Here is a 17824-nt window from a genome sequence, read left to right on the forward strand (position 1 = left end):
CAGCCAAATATAATGACTAAATAAGGGATAGGAGAGCCGCGGTTCACTACAGCTCTACGGTGAATGAAGAGGAAGTAGACTAAGAAAATCATGTTGTAACCACCACAGGAAAGAGAGGTCCAGTCTAAAATCACCAAGGGGTGATTAAGGCCAGGGGGTACAATACAAGAAGGAATGAGACTTCTGTACAATTTTCATAAGACTGCTTATTTGTTACAAAGGAATGAAAGAGTAACTAGAGGAAAGATATGTAAGAATACAACCTTACTCTTAGCAACTACACCCTGGAGTTTTTAGTAACAAAAAGGCATAGTGCATGCAATTTATCCTCAAATAGTTCAGGGGTGAAAAAAAAAAAAAGACATGTAATAGGCATTTATTGGAGTAAGCTATTTTATATAAATATGTTTATAAATTTTAAATGGCTCCTGTGTATGGTACACTTTGTGTATGTGCATGTACCCAGAGGCCAGAGCAGGACTCAGCTGTGTCTTCCTCTATTATTCTCTGCCTTATTCCCTTAAGACACTGTTACTGATCATGATGCCCACCATGTTTTTGTTTTGCTTTCTGCTAGGCTGGCTGTTCAGTAAGCTCCCAGAATCCACCTGTCTCTGTCCCCTCCCCTAACAGTGAGATAACAAGCACAAGAAGCCACGCCCAGTGCTTCACATGCATGTTAGGCATCTGAATTCAAGTCTTCATTCCTGCACAGCAAGTATCCACTAGGACCTCTTACCAGGCCCAAAATAACTTCTAAAAATTTAGTAATTCGTGTGTGTGTGTGTGTGTGTGTGTGTGTGTGTGTGTGTTGCTTGGTTTGAGTATACAGGTCAGAGAACAACTTGTGAGAGTTGGTTCTCTCCTTCCACCATATGAGCCAGGAATCTAAATCATGTTATCAAGTGTGTAGCAAGTGCCTTTACCTGCTAAGCCATCTTGTCAGGCCTCCAAACAACTTAAAATAGATACCTATTGCATTGATGAAATGGATACTATATTTCTTCTTTTTTGTGTGAAGGAGATTAGGGGATTGTATACTCAATACTGGTCCCCAGATAGGAAGAAAAAAAATATAGCTAAGGCTGTGCTATGATATTCTATTCCTTTTATAACTGACTGGTCCATAGATGACAGCTATGACAACTTGGGAGTTCTTCCTTGAAAAAGAAATAATTTGGGACTGTGGGCACCTAAACACACCACACACACACATACAGTAAAATAAATCTTAAAAATAATTTTGGAGAGGAGTAGGTAAGAAAGTTAATGTCTTTTCCTCTACAACATAAAGTTGTGGTAGTCATAACTCTAACCAGGGACATGTAGACAGCAACTAGAAACAAAAAGCCTTGGAACTCTCAATTAAACTTCTGATTCTGTTAACTGGCACATCCCCAATTATTAGTTTTTAACTTAAGCTAATTTAAATCGGATCTTCATTGCTTGTGACCAATAGTTCTGAATAATATAAAGTCCTAACATTCTCCGTTTAACAGCTTTGGAGGCTGAGCAAAACAACCTTACTTCTATAATCTTCTCTTTTTTAGCTTCCAGTTAAGAAAAAAATCTTAACTTGTATGACAGGGAGGGGAAAAGTGAGACATAAGATTTTTGTTTTTAATGTCAAAATACCTATTTTGGGCAACAAAATCCAACGATTTTATAATAAAACATGTATCTACAGATAAGAACTCATACACTATGCACTTAAAATACATAAGGAACTACCAACATACAAACTATACCAAGTTCTAAAGCTGTCTCTCTTGTATTCTACATGGCTTCACGAACTAAGATTTCTGGGAATCTTTACTTACTGTAGTTTATATTACATGGCTTTCTAAACAGAAACAAACCACAGTATCAAGCAATGGACGGACAAGATTTCTAATACTTCTCCCCCAACCCAATCTCAGCTCCCAAGTCTTTTTGAGAAGTATGTGTTTGAAATCTAGTGCTACATCTGGAGATGAGAAGATACATGATATGTCTCGGCACCATACAATTACAGGTCTTCCAACACTGTGCCCATGGATCTCAGGCACTGAAAGAGTATACCTATCAAAGCACATTATTTCAAAGTAGTTCCTCATCCCATTTTAAGAATTAAAACCTTATGGAGTGAGAATTATAGTCTTAGCAGGCAAGAATGAGTTACAATCATGACATTGAGAACAGTCATAGCATCCATTGACAAGCGGAGGCTGAGGACTCCAGTGTAGGACCACTATAATACTGGAGAAACAGTTTCTAAGAGAAGAGTTTCAGCCCAGCATCCACAGGCTTTGATATTCCCAGCAAAACGCTCCTAAAACACAGATAATACCATGAAAAGGCTCATTTGCACATTTCATTCAACTTTCATAGTACCCAATTTAATTCCTTCTATAAATAGAGAACAGATTTGGCACAAAAAATAAGGACACTGGTTAAAAGGCACTTGTTTTGGTACAGATGCAATCTGCTGTAGACAAAATGGAGCCAGATCTATGCTGCCTTGGAGGCTTTCACTGCTAAATCTGCAGCACCAAAACAAAGACCTACATACGTTGGTGACAATAAAAACTGAAAAAGAACCACAACTTCCAAGATGAAGATGTAGTGTTTTACCAATTAAAAGCAACTGAAGATACAAATTCAGACAGTTTAGGAAGGTTTCAAATGCTCAGTGCAAGCAGTTCCATGCACCACATTCTACTCCCCAAACAGGTTTTGACAACAACCTAACTAGTTGTTAACCTAGTTAACCTAACTAGAAGTCCACACTTCTCGCCAAACATTCTTGAACGTTTAAGCAATGGCTACTGAAACCCTGGTAAGAAAGTCACTGAATTCCGATTTTTATATAACTCTATTATTCCTGTCTGTACTCAACTTTTTTTTTTTTAATTTTGAGGTTTTTTTGTTTTTTAATGCTATGTCTTACTATGCAAAGCAGGCTAGCCTGGAACTGGTAATCCTCCTACTGTAGCCTCCCAAGTGGTGGGATTATAGGCATAAAAGCCACAATGCCTAGATTTAGGTGATGTTGTTATAAATTTTTCATTAATTGTTTTCTGACCATTTTTTATTTATAAACTATTCAGAGTTGGCTTTCGTTGTTTGGGGTTGTTATATGTTGTCATGTTGTGAGACATGTGGTGAGAAGTCAACATTGGGTGTATTCCACTATTGCTTTCCAACTTGTATTCTGAGACTGGGTGGTCTCTCACTGAACCTGAGGCTCACTGATTAGGTTAGGAGGGCTGCTCAATAAGTTCCAGGGATCCTTCTATGCTCACCCCTCCATGCTGGGGTTACAGACGTGTGCCATCACACTCAACTCTTTATGTAGGTACTGAAGCTCTGATGGGTCCTCAGGCCTATACAGCAGGCACCTCACTGACAAAGCTGTCTCCCAGCCCCAACCATTCTTGTCTTTTAGACAACACACCTCTTCTTGATCTGAGAGTACTAATTTACAACTAATATACAACTTCTTGATGACACATCAATACAACCTCAGACCTCCACACCTACAAGCAGGGCCTTTGAAGTGACCATCCCTTTCCTCACTTTTAGAGTACAAGCAGGAAAAGGTAGAGAAGCTATGGCTCCTCTGCTCCATTTTCCATGTCAGTAATGTGAACTCTTTCCTCCATTTCTGGATGCCTCCAGTCCTCCCAAGAGCTGCCAGCTCCACCATGAGGGAGAGGTACTTCCACTTCAGCTGCAAATGCAGTCCTAGCATGTGATCTAAGCTGGGACTTCCCCTACAGCCATTTGTGCACTAGAAAAAACAGTGCTGGTTTTTCTTGTTGAGAAAGGTAGGAACAGCTCTCACTTGTGAAGAATGTATTCCCCACTGTTCTCCTAACTGTTTGAATGGGCCATGAGAAGGGAAACTAAAGTGTTTTTGGTCTACCATCTTAACAAAGCCCCCAAAGAACAATTGTTTAAATGTCTTGGTCTTTTTACTTAAATCTCTCATCTACTAATTCCTTTAATACCTGGTTCAATACTCACCTCTTCCAAGGGACTTCCCAGGCCAGAACTTAAACACTCCTAATCTTCTAAATCTTTCCAGCTATTTTGTATACAACCGTATCAGGTGCTTTCATTTACTGATACTTCTGTCTGAATAGTAAGGCTGTCTCTGGATCACAGAGCTTTTCAGCGACAAAGTCACACAATACTTCTGTGACACCTTCTTTTCCTTTACTCATTATAATAATACTCTCAATAAAAATGCCTTTAAACACAGAAAGATGCAGCAGGCACTAAAAATACAGTAGAATAGTACATAAGTGGGCATTTATGAAGCAACACATTTAGTATTTGTTTTCTTATAGATCTGATGAACGTCTTTAAATACCAGACCCTACCTTAGATGGCTGATGGTGAGTAAGCACTACAGGTGATCTTGAAAAGAACAAACAAATAAAAAATCAGCAATGGGCCTGGTGTGGGGACCCACAACTTGGATCCCAGCACTCGGGAGGCAGAGGAAGGCAGATCTCTGAGTTCTAGGTGTTAGTTTTTCGGCTGCGTTGTGTTCTTACCCTGCAAGTAAATGCCACGAAACACGACAGAATCCGCTAACAAAGAGTTTTATTAAAGGTAAAGGGACAGAGAGTGAACAGGCCTGCGGGAAACACGTGTGTGGAGAAGAAGAAACCAGGAACATGGCGCCTGATTTTAAAGGCTGGGCGTGGACAGATCAGCGTCACTACTACACGCAAGCGCGTAGATCACATAGCCACATTGCGCGCTTACGTGGCTAGTGGGACGTCACGGATTTTGGTCACGCGAGATGCCCTGACCCGGAAATGGCTATCCTGACCTGGGCCTGGCTAGGCGGAAGTGTCCGCCAGGCATATGCGAACACGCCTGACCGTGGGGGCGTGTTGTAAACCTTTCACTAGGCAGCCTGGTTTACAAAGCTAGTTCTAGTACAACCAGAGCTATGCAGAGAAACCCTGTCTCAAAAAATAAAAACCATCGATGGAAACTGTCCAAAGCTCCAGAAGCCATTAGATTCCTTCTCTACTAACCATAAAGCCCAGTGGGTTACAAAGTCCCTACTCAGAATTCACATCATCTTTACCCATCTTTGTATTTATCTTCTATATTCTAATACACAACTGAAACTTTTAAAAACAGAAACAGGGGGATGGCTCAGTTGGTAGAACATTTGCTTTGCCAGTATGAGGATCTGAGTTTGAATCTCTAGAACTCATGTAAAGACAGGAGCAGAGTAGCACCTATAATCCCAGTGCTCCTACAGTGAGTGGAAGGAGACAGGAAAATCCTTTGAAGCTCATGAAGCAGTTAAGTTTAGCAATTACAACAACTGACTACAACAAGACTCTGCCTCAAACAAGATGGAAGGTAAGGACCAACACCACAGCTGTCCTTGGTGGGTCCCTAACACACACCATATGTGCTATGTCATTCGTGTACCCAACACACACTTCTCAACAGAAACAACTTTACTAATAGAATCTATTGAGCCTAAAACTGGCTTCAATAAGCAGGTATTTACTCTAAACAAAGAAAAAAGGCTGGCCTTCATACAGTGTCAGCTGTCCATTCTTCCTGCTCCACACTGGCAACTGATACACTAGTACTCAAGGTATCTCCAATGTCTCTATAGTCACAAGGTCTGGGGTTTAGAACTTTCTAGAAGCAACCGACACAGATGAGAAGAAGGCAGCAAAACTTTTCTTCTACAATGCTACTAAGCTTACTGGATTTGAGAGAAAAATCTGTTCCATATTGACAAAGCAAAACAAATTGGGGAGAAAGGATGAAGCAGAGAACAGGGCTGATCAAACCAACTACATTTCCTCTTTTTTGGCTTTTTATATTTAGCAGATGTTAAATACATTAACTTTAAATATGCTCCACCCCACTCCCACCCACCCTGACAAAATTTCACCTGGGACTACATTTCTCAAAGGATAGTGAAGAACCTGCTGCACTTTCACTACCAGGAGACTTCAGGACTGTAATTTTCTCAGGGCTCCACCTAAGAAATTGTCTCTGGGATGTGATCAGAGAACCTACATTTCTTACAAGCTGTCCCAGTTTTCCCTAGACACAGCAAAGTCTGAGAACAGGAGAACCAGGTAGACAGTCCTCCACTTAGGCCAGGATACTGATTAATTTCTTCCTTTTCAAAGAATATAGAGAGGCTGGAGAAGCAGCTCAGAGGGTAAGAGCACTTGTTTTCCAAGCATGAGGAATACACATAAGAGGCCAGACATGGCTGTGTATACCTTTAACTCCAGCATTTGAGGGCAGACAAAGATGGCTAGCCAAAGAGCCAGTGAGGGTTCAGTGAGAGATCCTACTTCAAAGCAATAAGGCAGAGGGTGACAGAGGAAGGCATCTGTCATTCCACTGTAGTCTTCTACATATGTGTGCACAGATATGTGTACCTATACACTCAAAGGCATACACAACATGTATACACACACACACACACACACACACACACACACAGAGAGAGAGAGAGAGAGAGAGAGAGAGAGAGAGAGAGAGAGAGAGAGAGAGAGAGAAGCTACTCTGACAGGTAGAAATTTCTAAGCTAGGCTCTCCCCTTAACCAACAACAGAGCTCCACACCCAAGTTTCTAATAGAAACCTCTAGCTCAGTCGTAATGCCTGGCCTCCTGTTCAGGAGCAGACACTCAAAAACTGCACATAAATTCCTCAGGTACTCACTTCCTCCATACTGAGTAGTAATGCCAGAAAACCACATATACAGAACACTGGCCAGGCTGTGTTTTACAGAAAGAAGCAGACTTCTGCAAAAGAAAGGCTTTTAGGAAAAAGAAAGTTCTTGGTACATGGAAATGTAAGATGAAAAAGCTGCCACTGAGAACAGCAACTATTATACCACGTACTGTTCTCTAGAGAAACTTTTCTTAATTGCTAAAATCTGGCTTCCCCAAGGAACTAGGGATCTCTTAGCAATTTCATGACTCCACAGGATACAACAGCTATTGCCATTATGTGTACATATATGTATAGCACTGTATGAAAACTTGTACACACACACCTGTATATGTTTTCTTACAAAAGTGATCCTAATCCCCTTTGGAATAAAAGTACCATAATAATAATACATCTAAGTTATATTAAGTGAAACTAAAATTTCAGAGCCAAGGAAATAATAAGGCCTAACTCAACTTTCTGGAAGTGTTTTCTTGCTTAAGCTTTATATACTTAAGGCATCAACAAGCCACTCAAAACTAATCTGGAGAAAAGAAGAAAATAATTGTTTAAATAAAGAAAGCTTTTCCTACTTTGAAGTTTTAGATTTGTATCCTGAGAGTCCTAAACACTAATCACTATTAATATCGAACTTAAAAAGGAAAATGTGCTAGATACTACAATTATTGTTTAGGTCCAGGACGTGCTCAACTTTCTGCTTGATGTGGCTCAAAGCAAATGAAATTATTTAAAAAAAGGAAAGAAAGAAAAAAAAGTTGGAGCCAGTTCAGTCCTTCCATGAATACCACTGAGTATGCGCAGTGAGAATCTGAAGGAGCCAATCCCTACAAACCTGTCTGACAAGGGATCTTCCGCTTTCATTCTTGACCTTAGTCATGCAAACCAGAAGAGTTGACAATGAAGCTCATCAGTCTGTCCTGGACAAGTCACTTATCTTTTATTATTATTTCTTAAATATTTTTACTTTTTAAATTATGTGTATGTGTGCCTGTGCACTTGAGCACAGATGCCCAAAGATGAAAGAAGAGGGAGTCAGATCCCCTGGCTGGAGTTACAAACAGGAGCTGTCTCACATGGATGCTAAGAACTGAAGTAAGGTCCTCTGCAAGAGGAGTGTGGGCTTTTAACCTCTGAGCCATCTCTTTATTTTAGAATTCCTATCTTTAATTAGAAAACAGAAACACCACCAAATATTAACGAGTTCATAAGGTATCTAACAAAAATCTTATTTTCAGGGAGAAGTATTCCTAAATGCAATCAAATTAAATATGTAGAATATTGTGCTTGTATCTGACAAATTTCTTTGGTGAACAGCCCCTGGGGAAACAAGGGACAGAGGGGGTGGTGGTCCTGATCTCAGGTACTTAACTTTTACTGAGGAAACAAGCCATACATACACCAAAACCAAAGTTACCATTGTGAGGGCCCGCTGCAGAGACAATATGTAAGACAAAGAATCAGGAGACCTGAGTTTACAATGTCTATTGGGAATGAGTTTCTCTGTAGGTCTCTTCTTCCCAGAATGCAGTATGGCAGAGTTGAACTAGATCCTTTTCAGTCTGCTGAGATCTAAAGCCCATAATTTACATTGTAATGGAGGCTCCAAGGGCTACAGAAGTTCAGAAGGGACACATTAGCACATTAATTTGGGGGAAGCTTCATGGAAGAGCTGGGTTTTGCATTCAGACTTGAAGAATGGAAAAGACTTGGGATACTAGGAGGAAAAAGGACATTATGGCTGGGAGAAACACAGTAAGAGCAATATACAAGAAAATTGAGTACCTTCAAGGGTTTATGAGAGCAATCTAGCTAGGGAGGTTGTTGCTAGAATTAAAGGTAGGAGTTAGACCTCCAAATTCTTGAGTAATCGAGAAAGGAGTAGGGTTTGCTCTGAAGGCAACTGTAACAACCAGAAGTTTCTATGCAAATATAAACTGAAGAAGAAATTCCCTTTTCTTGTTCCTGTATTTTCGTGAGGAAAAAGACGCTTTACTCATCAAAGGAGTACAATACTGGAAACATTTATCTAACTGGGGACCTACCTGCCCGGCAAGCCTCAGGACTGGGAGTATTCCTGGCTCAGTGCTACCATCCTTCTCTGCCTACAGTTATAGGAGTGTATCTAACTGAAGTACCCAACAAGAAGCCCAATTCCAGCCACACAGTGATGTGAGTTCATAATAAAGCTGACCACTGCATCTCCTGCTTTGTTGGCTATTTCTCAGCTGATTTAGAATCAAGACAGAGGGAAAAGGGTTTGATTTAACACTGACATGACTGACAACATAAATAAGACAAGGGTAATGCTTCAGAAAGACTGGGTGGTTATAGTAAGAACTGAAGGAGGAGAGGGCCAAAAGTCTATAAACCAGGGGCCATGCTCCTACAGTAATCCAGGCAACCAGTGAATCATTTATAACCATCAAGTATTACCCGGGTTTGAAATCAATAACTGCTCAAGTAAAAACAAGTACTTGAGTCAATTTACAAGAGTAAATTACACACACACACACACACACACACACACACACACACACACGAGAATTAGAACATATTTTTTAAAAGATCAATTAATACCCTTCCATATCTAAAAACTGGTTATGCTGACTGGTGGAATCATTAATTACAGGAATTGAAACAATTTTTACAAAGATGCAAAGGAAAAGAAATCAAAGGCTAAACAGTTCAAAACCCTATCTCTGGGCTACAGAGAACAGTATTACTCCAAGTTAGAGTATACAGCCCTAAAACACAGACAAAGCCTGTATAACGTGCCCACATTTCTAAAGAGATGGCCATCCTTACCTACCTATCAATCTCCAAACGATGCCTCTTGGATTTCTAAAGCTCAAGAGCTCACTGTCATTTAACAGCCTGCAAAAGGACAAGTACTTCCCCAACTCATTCATTTATTTGGTTTAATTAGATCAAAATCACACTCCTCTAATCTAATGCTGTAAGGTCTTCATCAGTCAGAATCTTGATTTTGCCTCCACATTTGATATTCAACTTTATTTCATCAAACAATTTTCTATTTTCCTGAAATGGAATCTATAACAATGTCTACATATTATTAACTTGTTCTAAATCTTATATAATGTCAGTATGAATTTCTTTGAGAAGTCAAAAACCTGTGAACATGAGAGTTTAGAACATGGGTGAGTCCAGAAACATAATCTTTCCACTGTCCTCCAAAGCATAGAGGACAGCTCCTCTGGTTACCCCAATTCTCAGGCACTTACAATTCAGTACAGTTTTCAGTAACTCCACTAGTCTGACTTTCCTTCTTCAAACATTCTTTTACCCTAAAAAACATGGAAGCATATCCTTCCTATGTTCAATGAGAAATAAAGCCTCTATAGTTTCCATTAGTCTGAATACCAACTTTACCTGGCCCTCTTGGCCTTCCAAGGTAGACATTATTTTATAGCTTTTCTCTGCCAGCTACATCCCTAGGACCCATCGACCTTCAAGCCTCTTTGATAGATAAAGATGGAATCCTCATGGGAGTGAATATTATGAAGCAACATTTAAACTTGGATTAGGAATTATCTATCTGGTCCTGACATACCATAAAGTAAACTTTAAGTTGCAGTACTCAGCACTTGAAACACTTTCTAACCACATCTTTCCTTGGGCTCTGCCCCAACATAGGTGTTTGGTGGCCTCATTATGTTATGTTCTCAACATTCACAGCAACCTCTAAGATTTCATGGTCTGATAGGACAGAAAGACAGACAAACACCTTGCCTCTGTATTTAGACTTCAGAAACTTAGTTCTTTGAGTTAAGGAGTATACTTTTTTTTGTTTTGTATTTTCTCAAAAAGTCTAAATACAATGCTATGCAGAAATAATTTGAAAAAGACATTACATTTGTATGCAGACAGCAAATACTGATTTCTCTGTGTGAAAAGTGCTGCATGTTCTCTCCCGTTACACACTATTATAATGAATCTGTACCTAGGCCTGTGATCTATACAGGTTTGTCTCTGGTTTCATTTATTCAGCATTGTCTGAGCAGCTATGGAAGGGTCAGGAACAGTGCCAGACTAAGGAACTAGATCAGAAATGATCCTGCAATAGAGCATGGAGCCTGGGGAAGAAAGTTAGTTCTCTTGTACACAGAGTTCTGTCTGCCCATGGCCCTGCCAGACTACCACTGACTCCTGCAGCTGTGCACCCTCTGCCTCTATACCACTGCTGTCTAAATATCCGTTATCAGACCCAGGATGTCCTATGCAGTATGCTTTAGATAAGTTAACATTTAAATTATTTTTTGTTTGGTTTGTTGGTTTGGTTTTTGGTTTTTTTGAGACAGGGTTTTTCTGTGTAGCCCTGGCTATCCTGGAACTTGCTCTGTAGACCAGGCTGGCCTCAAACTCAGAGATCCACCTATCTCTGCCTCCCAAGAGCTGGGACTAATGGTGTACACCACCAACCCCCAGCTTAAATTCTTTTTTAATACAAATGAATACCAAGAAATTACATGATTAGGAGGTAAGAGGAGGTTCATTTTTGGTTGAAAGCTAATAGGACATAAAGAGCACATCTACACCTGAAGTAGGACACCAGCCACCATGTAAAGAATGCTAAAAATTAGGTACAGATTAAAAGGATGGTTGGACTCTGAAGAAGGTTAGCAATTCTTAAAGTTTCCTAAAAGCAAAATGTTTTAAGTATAATTTCAGATATTAAACATCTTCCATTAATGCCAGGAGTTATCCCCCTCACTGTCTCACGTATGTGAGGTAAAAGCTTGGACCAGCAGAGGTAGAGTCAAGTCAGGCCCAGGAGCTTGGGCTAACAGCAAAGAGAAAGAGCCCCATGAAGGCAAGGGCAAGGAGGAAAGTACACACCTGGCCTTCTTGGACTTCGTCCTGGACACATAGTCAGTGCAGCTCCTCTTCTCTTTAGCCTCCTTGCTACCCAAGGCCTCCCGGGGCTTCCGGGGCTTCTTCACACCATCTTTCTGCTTTGCTTCCTTGGGCTCCTTGGCCCTCTTGGGCTCCTTGGCCCTCCTGGATTCTTTTGGCTCCTTAGGTTCTCGTTTCCTCTTTGGCTTGGGCTCCCTGTCCTTGCTTCCTTTTGTTCCCTCTTGCTCTCCTGGATCCTTTTTCTTCCGTTTCTTCTTCACTCCAGTACCTCTGCCTCCACTATCCTCAATCCCATTATGGGATATCAATTTCCTAGAGAAAAGGCTATCAGCTTCCTCTTCAGTAGTATAAAGGTCCTTCTGGGGCAGACAGTGATTGGCAACATCTTCGATTTTCTCTTCCTGATCAGTGCTGCAGTCAAATGGTGACGGTGATTTGTAGTCAAAATTAACAGAGGCATCCGACATTGGGGAGTGATTTAAAGCCTTCAACTTGGACAACTGTGAGAAAAGAAAACAAGCATATTAGTCCTTCACGGTTCCATACAAAGGCTACTATTAGGTTTGAATACATGGATTTAGTCAATATGTAGTGAGTATCTGAGTTCCTACTATGTGTTAGTCCCAGTATACTAGGCCTTGAGATACAGTAGCAAGCAGGACACAGCCGCCCGTGCCTTATGCAGCAGTGGCATGGTGTTGATATGTCACAAGTCAGTATGTGAGCCACTGAGATGGCTCAGTAGGTAAAGGTGCTTGTGTTCAAGTTGGGACCCATGTTCAAGTCCCAGAACCTTTGTAAAAGTGAAAAAAAAAGAACCAATTACCCTTTTACCTCCGTATGTGCACCATGCCATGTGCACCCACACAAACATATCACATAAATTCTTAATTTAGTATATAATTAGCATATAAAAATTATAAGGACTTTGCTCTATGAGGAAATCTAAGATTATTTTTAGCATTTTATCTAAAACAAGCATGTCAATAATACTTTTCCACAAAAACCTTCAGTGCCACCAAATTCTAGGCAAACTGCAGAGACCTGCAATGGGATTTATGCTACTCACAAACAATGCTACTATTCAAGTATGTTGAGACCTGCTGGCCATGAACTAAGGTGAGTTCCTGGAGTGAGGAGGCAAGATTCATGCACTTCTCTACCTCTCAAAACCCATTCTTATTAGTCACCAAGAAGCATCAACACTAAACTGGGCTGACTCTGAACAAGAAAAATGGGATCATTCCAAGTTTTCTTTTTTTAATGTTTACTTATTTGTGTGTGCATGCACATGTGCACACAGGTCAGAATGCAACCTGTGGGAATTGGTTCTCTTCTTTCATTATATGGGTCTTGGTAATTGAACTCAGACAGTCACAGTTGGTGGCAAATGCCTTTATCTGCTGAGGCATCTTGTTGGCCCACCAGTTTTACTTTTGGTAGTAACTAAAACTAGGCTTGTTCTGCATTTCACCGAACTTAGCCACTAGACTCAATCCCAAATACCTTTGCCCACTTGCAAAAATCAAACTACCCAAATAGAAGGAAGTTTTATTGTGACAAATGCCAGAAATATGTCACAGGTGCTAAGATAGCACTAAAAAGGAAATTTCAAAGCCACTTTTGAGTACCATTAAGTAAAAGCATTGTCCCACACCGTGAACAATTATAAGGAAATAATACTTTGGAAGTGGAAGTTTCATCTCATACTTTCAGGTCTGGTATTCTAAAAAGTACTTGCTATTCATAACCAAGGTAAGGTTGGCAATGGTCCAATAATAATGAGTGCTCGCTTCAGGGATAGCATTCTTTCCTTGACCTAGAACAAAGAAATGACTTAGGGAGAGCCCAGGAGGGGCCAGCTTTCCAGAAGATGGTAAAATTGCATTCTGGTAATAGTTTAGAAACAGCACCATTTGTGAGTGCCTGCTCTCCTATAAGAGGCCTGGCATGTTATATACCACAAACACTTGCCCAGGTAGTATGGCTTTCCTTCAGTATGTTGGTTCCCCAAAGTATATCTGTGGTGATATTTTATTTGTGTTCTAATAAATAAAGCTTGCATGGAGATCAGAGGAAAAAGCCAGCCACTATATTAAACATAGAGGCAGGCAGTGCACCTAGCATTTGGGAGGCAGGAATTCATCTGGATCTCTGTGAGTTCAAGGTCACACTGGGAACAGAACCAGGCGTGGTGGCACATGCCTTTAATTCCCAGCACTAGTTAACCATAGAGGTCTGGAGGGTCTGTACAGACAGACAGGAGGTGATAGAGCTGGGAAGAAAGAGGAAGTGATGTAGCTGGGTGGAGAGAGAGTTAATAAGATGGCAGAGACAGAAAGGATACAGGCATGAGTACACAGAAGTAGCTCTCTCTTTGGCTGAGGATTTCCTAGCAGTAAGAATGTAGCTGGCTTTTTTCTGCTTCACTAATCTCTCAGTTTTCACCCCAATATCTAGCTCCGGGTTTTTTAATTAATAAGACCTTTAAAAATTTGTCTTACATGTACCTATACTTCCTGGCCCACAGTAGGAATAAAAGCATTGCAAATTCAGCTGCATGTTACCCTGTCTCCTTTTCTAGTGCTCTTTCGGAGTCTGAGGCTCACAACACAGCACTGACATTACTGGGAGAAAAACACTGAAGAAAAGAAAGGTCTTCTTTTGGATCTTTACAGTAAGTAAAGTCCTGCTAATAATGTAGCCTAAATCATATGGGTAACAGCTGTTCTTTCAAGACTCAGCACTTTAAGAAAAAAAGGGAAGTTGCTATGTGCTCATCCTGGGAACAATAGTGAATTCTGTGCCAGGGACACCTGACACTTAGAGATCAAGTTTTCTTAGAGTGCAGGAGTGGGCAAACTGAAAGTGTTTAGTACTCAGCTCTAAACAGGACATCTATATCACCTCCTGCAAGGCTCAGGGAAGAGCTCAGAAGAAGGGCTAGAAACCATTTAAGAGTTGGAGGATGGGAAAGAATACTACAAAACACTACCTTCTGGACAGGACATGGTTGCTGCAGCCACGACTCACAGCAGTGGTGGCTACCAGCCTGCATAAGCCCTACCCTACCTCAGGACCTGTAGCGAAGAACAGTTAATGCTTGCTAGAGGGAAGCCGAGTCATACTGCTGAGTGGTACAGTCACTAGTGCACTGTCTGATCAAAGTAAGTCAACTCCTACCCATACTCATGCAGGCAATTCTAACTTAAAAAAAAAAAAAAAAAAAGACGAACACAGGAGGACTTCGGAGGAAGAAAAGACATGATGGAAGGGGGAAAGGATAAGGGAGAATAATGAAGGCGATTTTGATCAAGGAGCATTATGTATGTATGAATTAAAAACAAATTTTTAAAAAGTGAGGGGACAAATTGAAACAGTTAATTGCTTACTAAAGAGGCTTTCAAAGCCTAAAGACTGAATTCCACCAAGATAGTCTGCTCTAGGTCAGAGTGACACTGTCTCTTCCTCTGCCTCATGACAAGGTCTCATGACAAGAGTATATGTACTACTGAAGAGGAAGCTGATAACCTTGTTCCTAGGAAACTGATATCCCATAATGGAAAGGAGGACAGTGGATGTAGAGGTACTGGAGTGAAGAAGAACTAGAAGAAAAAGAAGCCAGGGGAGTAAGAGGGAAAAACAGAAAGCAAAGACCTTGGCCCCATTCTTGTCCACGGGTCCATCAACCTATACACTTCACTTGCTCTCTTGAGAGGACCATAAGTCTTCAGGGAATAGAGTGCCTTCTTCCTTCATGTACTTCACAGGCAATGAGTCCTCCTTGTCTTAGCATTCTGGCCTCAAGTGTATGTTTCAGAATACGAAACCAATCAGAATGATTGGGGGGGGGGCTGTCCTATGAAATATATGAACAGACAGGAAGAATTCAATGCTCATGTTTCTCTCTCTCTCTCTCTCTCTCTCTCTCTCTCTCTCTCTCTCTCAGGAATTGGAAAAAGTCCGTTTTAAATCCTTTTGACTAATGAAGACAATGTTTTAAACTCTTTTTTAAAAAAAAAAAGGGCAATTTAGCATCACTCTTAAATATGCTGAAAGGGGCTTCCAATGGCAAACAAACTGAAGGTCTGATTAGTGCTAGCCTGCTCTCTGTCCAGTGATGCTGAAAAGTCTCAAAATCAATTGTTTACTCATCCACATTATTATCAATGTTCTTATTCTTCGTCACTCACTATTTTCAACCAAGGCTGTGACTCTGCAATTGTTTTTGTGGTAAACACCTTCCTAGAGATCAGAGCTCTCTTTTTCCCACTACAAGACACAGATAAACTGCACTAGGAACATGGCAGCTGGCTAAATCCACCAAGCTTACTCTAGTTCGCCTTTTGCCACCACCAAAATGGAGCACTCCACCATAGGCTTTCCCTTTCTCCCTTACTACCATGTACTTCCTGAATCTACCTATAATTACTCTCTTCCTTCCTCGTTCAGTTCTTTGAAGCACACTGACTGACCTCACTCTTCCTAAAATATTACCTGTGTCCCTAACTATATTCCAATACCAGACCACACCCTTCCACCCATAATGTAAAACCCTGGTTCTTCTGGGGCATGTATCATACCCTACTTTAACTGCCTTTCTATAATCAGACTATATGCCATTTCTTCAGAAAACATTTAAGTCACTGCTGAACCTGGCCTGAGGTAGAACTTAAATATTTCTTGCATAAATAAATGTGGAAAACTCAGCAATATTTGCTTAGTGAATAATTCAGGTTCATATTCACTCCAAGGAAGAAAGTATAGTCTAACTGTCTCATCAAGGTCTGAGATTCCCACTGCTCATCTGAATTACTCTTCCCAATTCACCAGCTTTGTGTTTTCTCGAGGACCTAAAAATGAAAGCTATGTCTGCTCAACTCTTGTTCATGGAAGCAAGGGCTCCCAAAGTCACCAGGTCTATATTACCTCCTGGCTATAGCTCCAAGTTTTAATATTACCTTTTTTAAAACTGGATTCCTTGATCTAGATTACTACAGTAAACCTTTACCCTTACTATTGTATATCACATCTCATACCTGTCATATTTATAAAATAGTAGCAAACAATGAGCTGAGGTTTAAAAAAAAAAAAAAGAATCAGGATGGGTCTGTTTTCACTAAGGTAAGGTTGTGTCCACTTAAGAAGTACACTCCGTTGTAAAAGTCAGGCTTTCAACATTACAAGTCACATCTCATTTCTCTAGCTAACTTTTCCCTGCCTAGTATTGTTTGGTAATCTCACTAATTAAACTCCATACACTTCTTAGAGGAAGTTTAGTTATTTTTGTCAACACAGATAAAAAGACTGCAAGAGATTCGTTTTTCACAGTTCTGGGTTTTTTTTGCAACATTTCCTTTGGCAATACAAAGTCAAAGTCAATCTCTAAAGCCTTTGTTCTTGGCATGCCACCTGTTATGCCCCTTCTAGTTAATAAGAAGCATGATTATTTATTGCTGAATTTTGATTAACTTGTAAAAACCTGTCATCTCATTTTAATTTTTCCCGATAAAATTTTGAACAAGGAAATGAGAATTTTTAAAGATCAGAATACATTTACATGCCATTTTTCTTCAAAGAAGTGGAAAAACAAACTAGAAGAAATGAGGATTTTTTTTTTTTTTAAAGAATGGATGTTTTTAAAACAGACTTTCCCATTCCCCCTGCTTCTTTCTCCAGTGTCAACATTCTCCCCAGGACCTTGTTCATGCTGGGCAAGTGCTCCACTACTGGGCTAGAGCCTAAGCCTTTTAGTGTTGCTTCTAACATCTCAGAATTAGGGTAAAGTGAGCTTGATTGCTATCCACATTGTTACACACTAAAGATTTGCTTGCTACTGACATAACAAATACTAAGTACTTGACTGTCTCATTTAACCACTTTCCACACGTTAAAAAATGAGACTGAACTTGTTCCAAGAGCGTAAGTGATACAGCGAGAATTTCAATCCCACTCTATGAAGACTGAAGCTCTTTCTATCCAGCTCGAAACTGTGTGATACACACTCAGTCCTAGAGCCTACAGCTCTAGCATTCCACTTTCATGTACTGAATTTCTTGCAGTTCAATAGTCCATGTGACCCAGTGTCAAACACTGACAGAAGGCACAGGATCAGTTCCTCCTGTTTATTTACCCTGACCTCAACACAGCTAACAGTGATTTTCAAGTGAAATTCTCACTCTGAAGCAGGGCACAGTAGGGTAACTCTATAGTCCCAGCACTCACGA

At 40.4% G+C, this 17824-nt stretch overlaps 1 protein-coding gene across 2 annotated transcripts in view; it reads right to left on the minus strand.

The window, feature by feature from the left end:
• Positions 1 to 17824, minus strand: part of Chd6 (chromodomain helicase DNA binding protein 6) — a 193917-nt gene that overhangs the window by 123801 nt on the left and 52292 nt on the right. For both annotated transcript variants that reach the window (XM_059261841.1, XM_059261842.1), the window contains exon 3: positions 11580 to 12097. In XM_059261841.1, the coding sequence (XP_059117824.1) occupies positions 11580 to 12097 (518 nt within the window). The remainder of the gene's footprint in view (positions 1 to 11579; positions 12098 to 17824) is intronic.

The sequence above is a fragment of the Peromyscus eremicus genome, chromosome 4 (genome assembly GCF_949786415.1).
Source record: "Peromyscus eremicus chromosome 4, PerEre_H2_v1, whole genome shotgun sequence".
NCBI classification, from domain to species: domain Eukaryota; kingdom Metazoa; phylum Chordata; class Mammalia; order Rodentia; family Cricetidae; genus Peromyscus; species Peromyscus eremicus.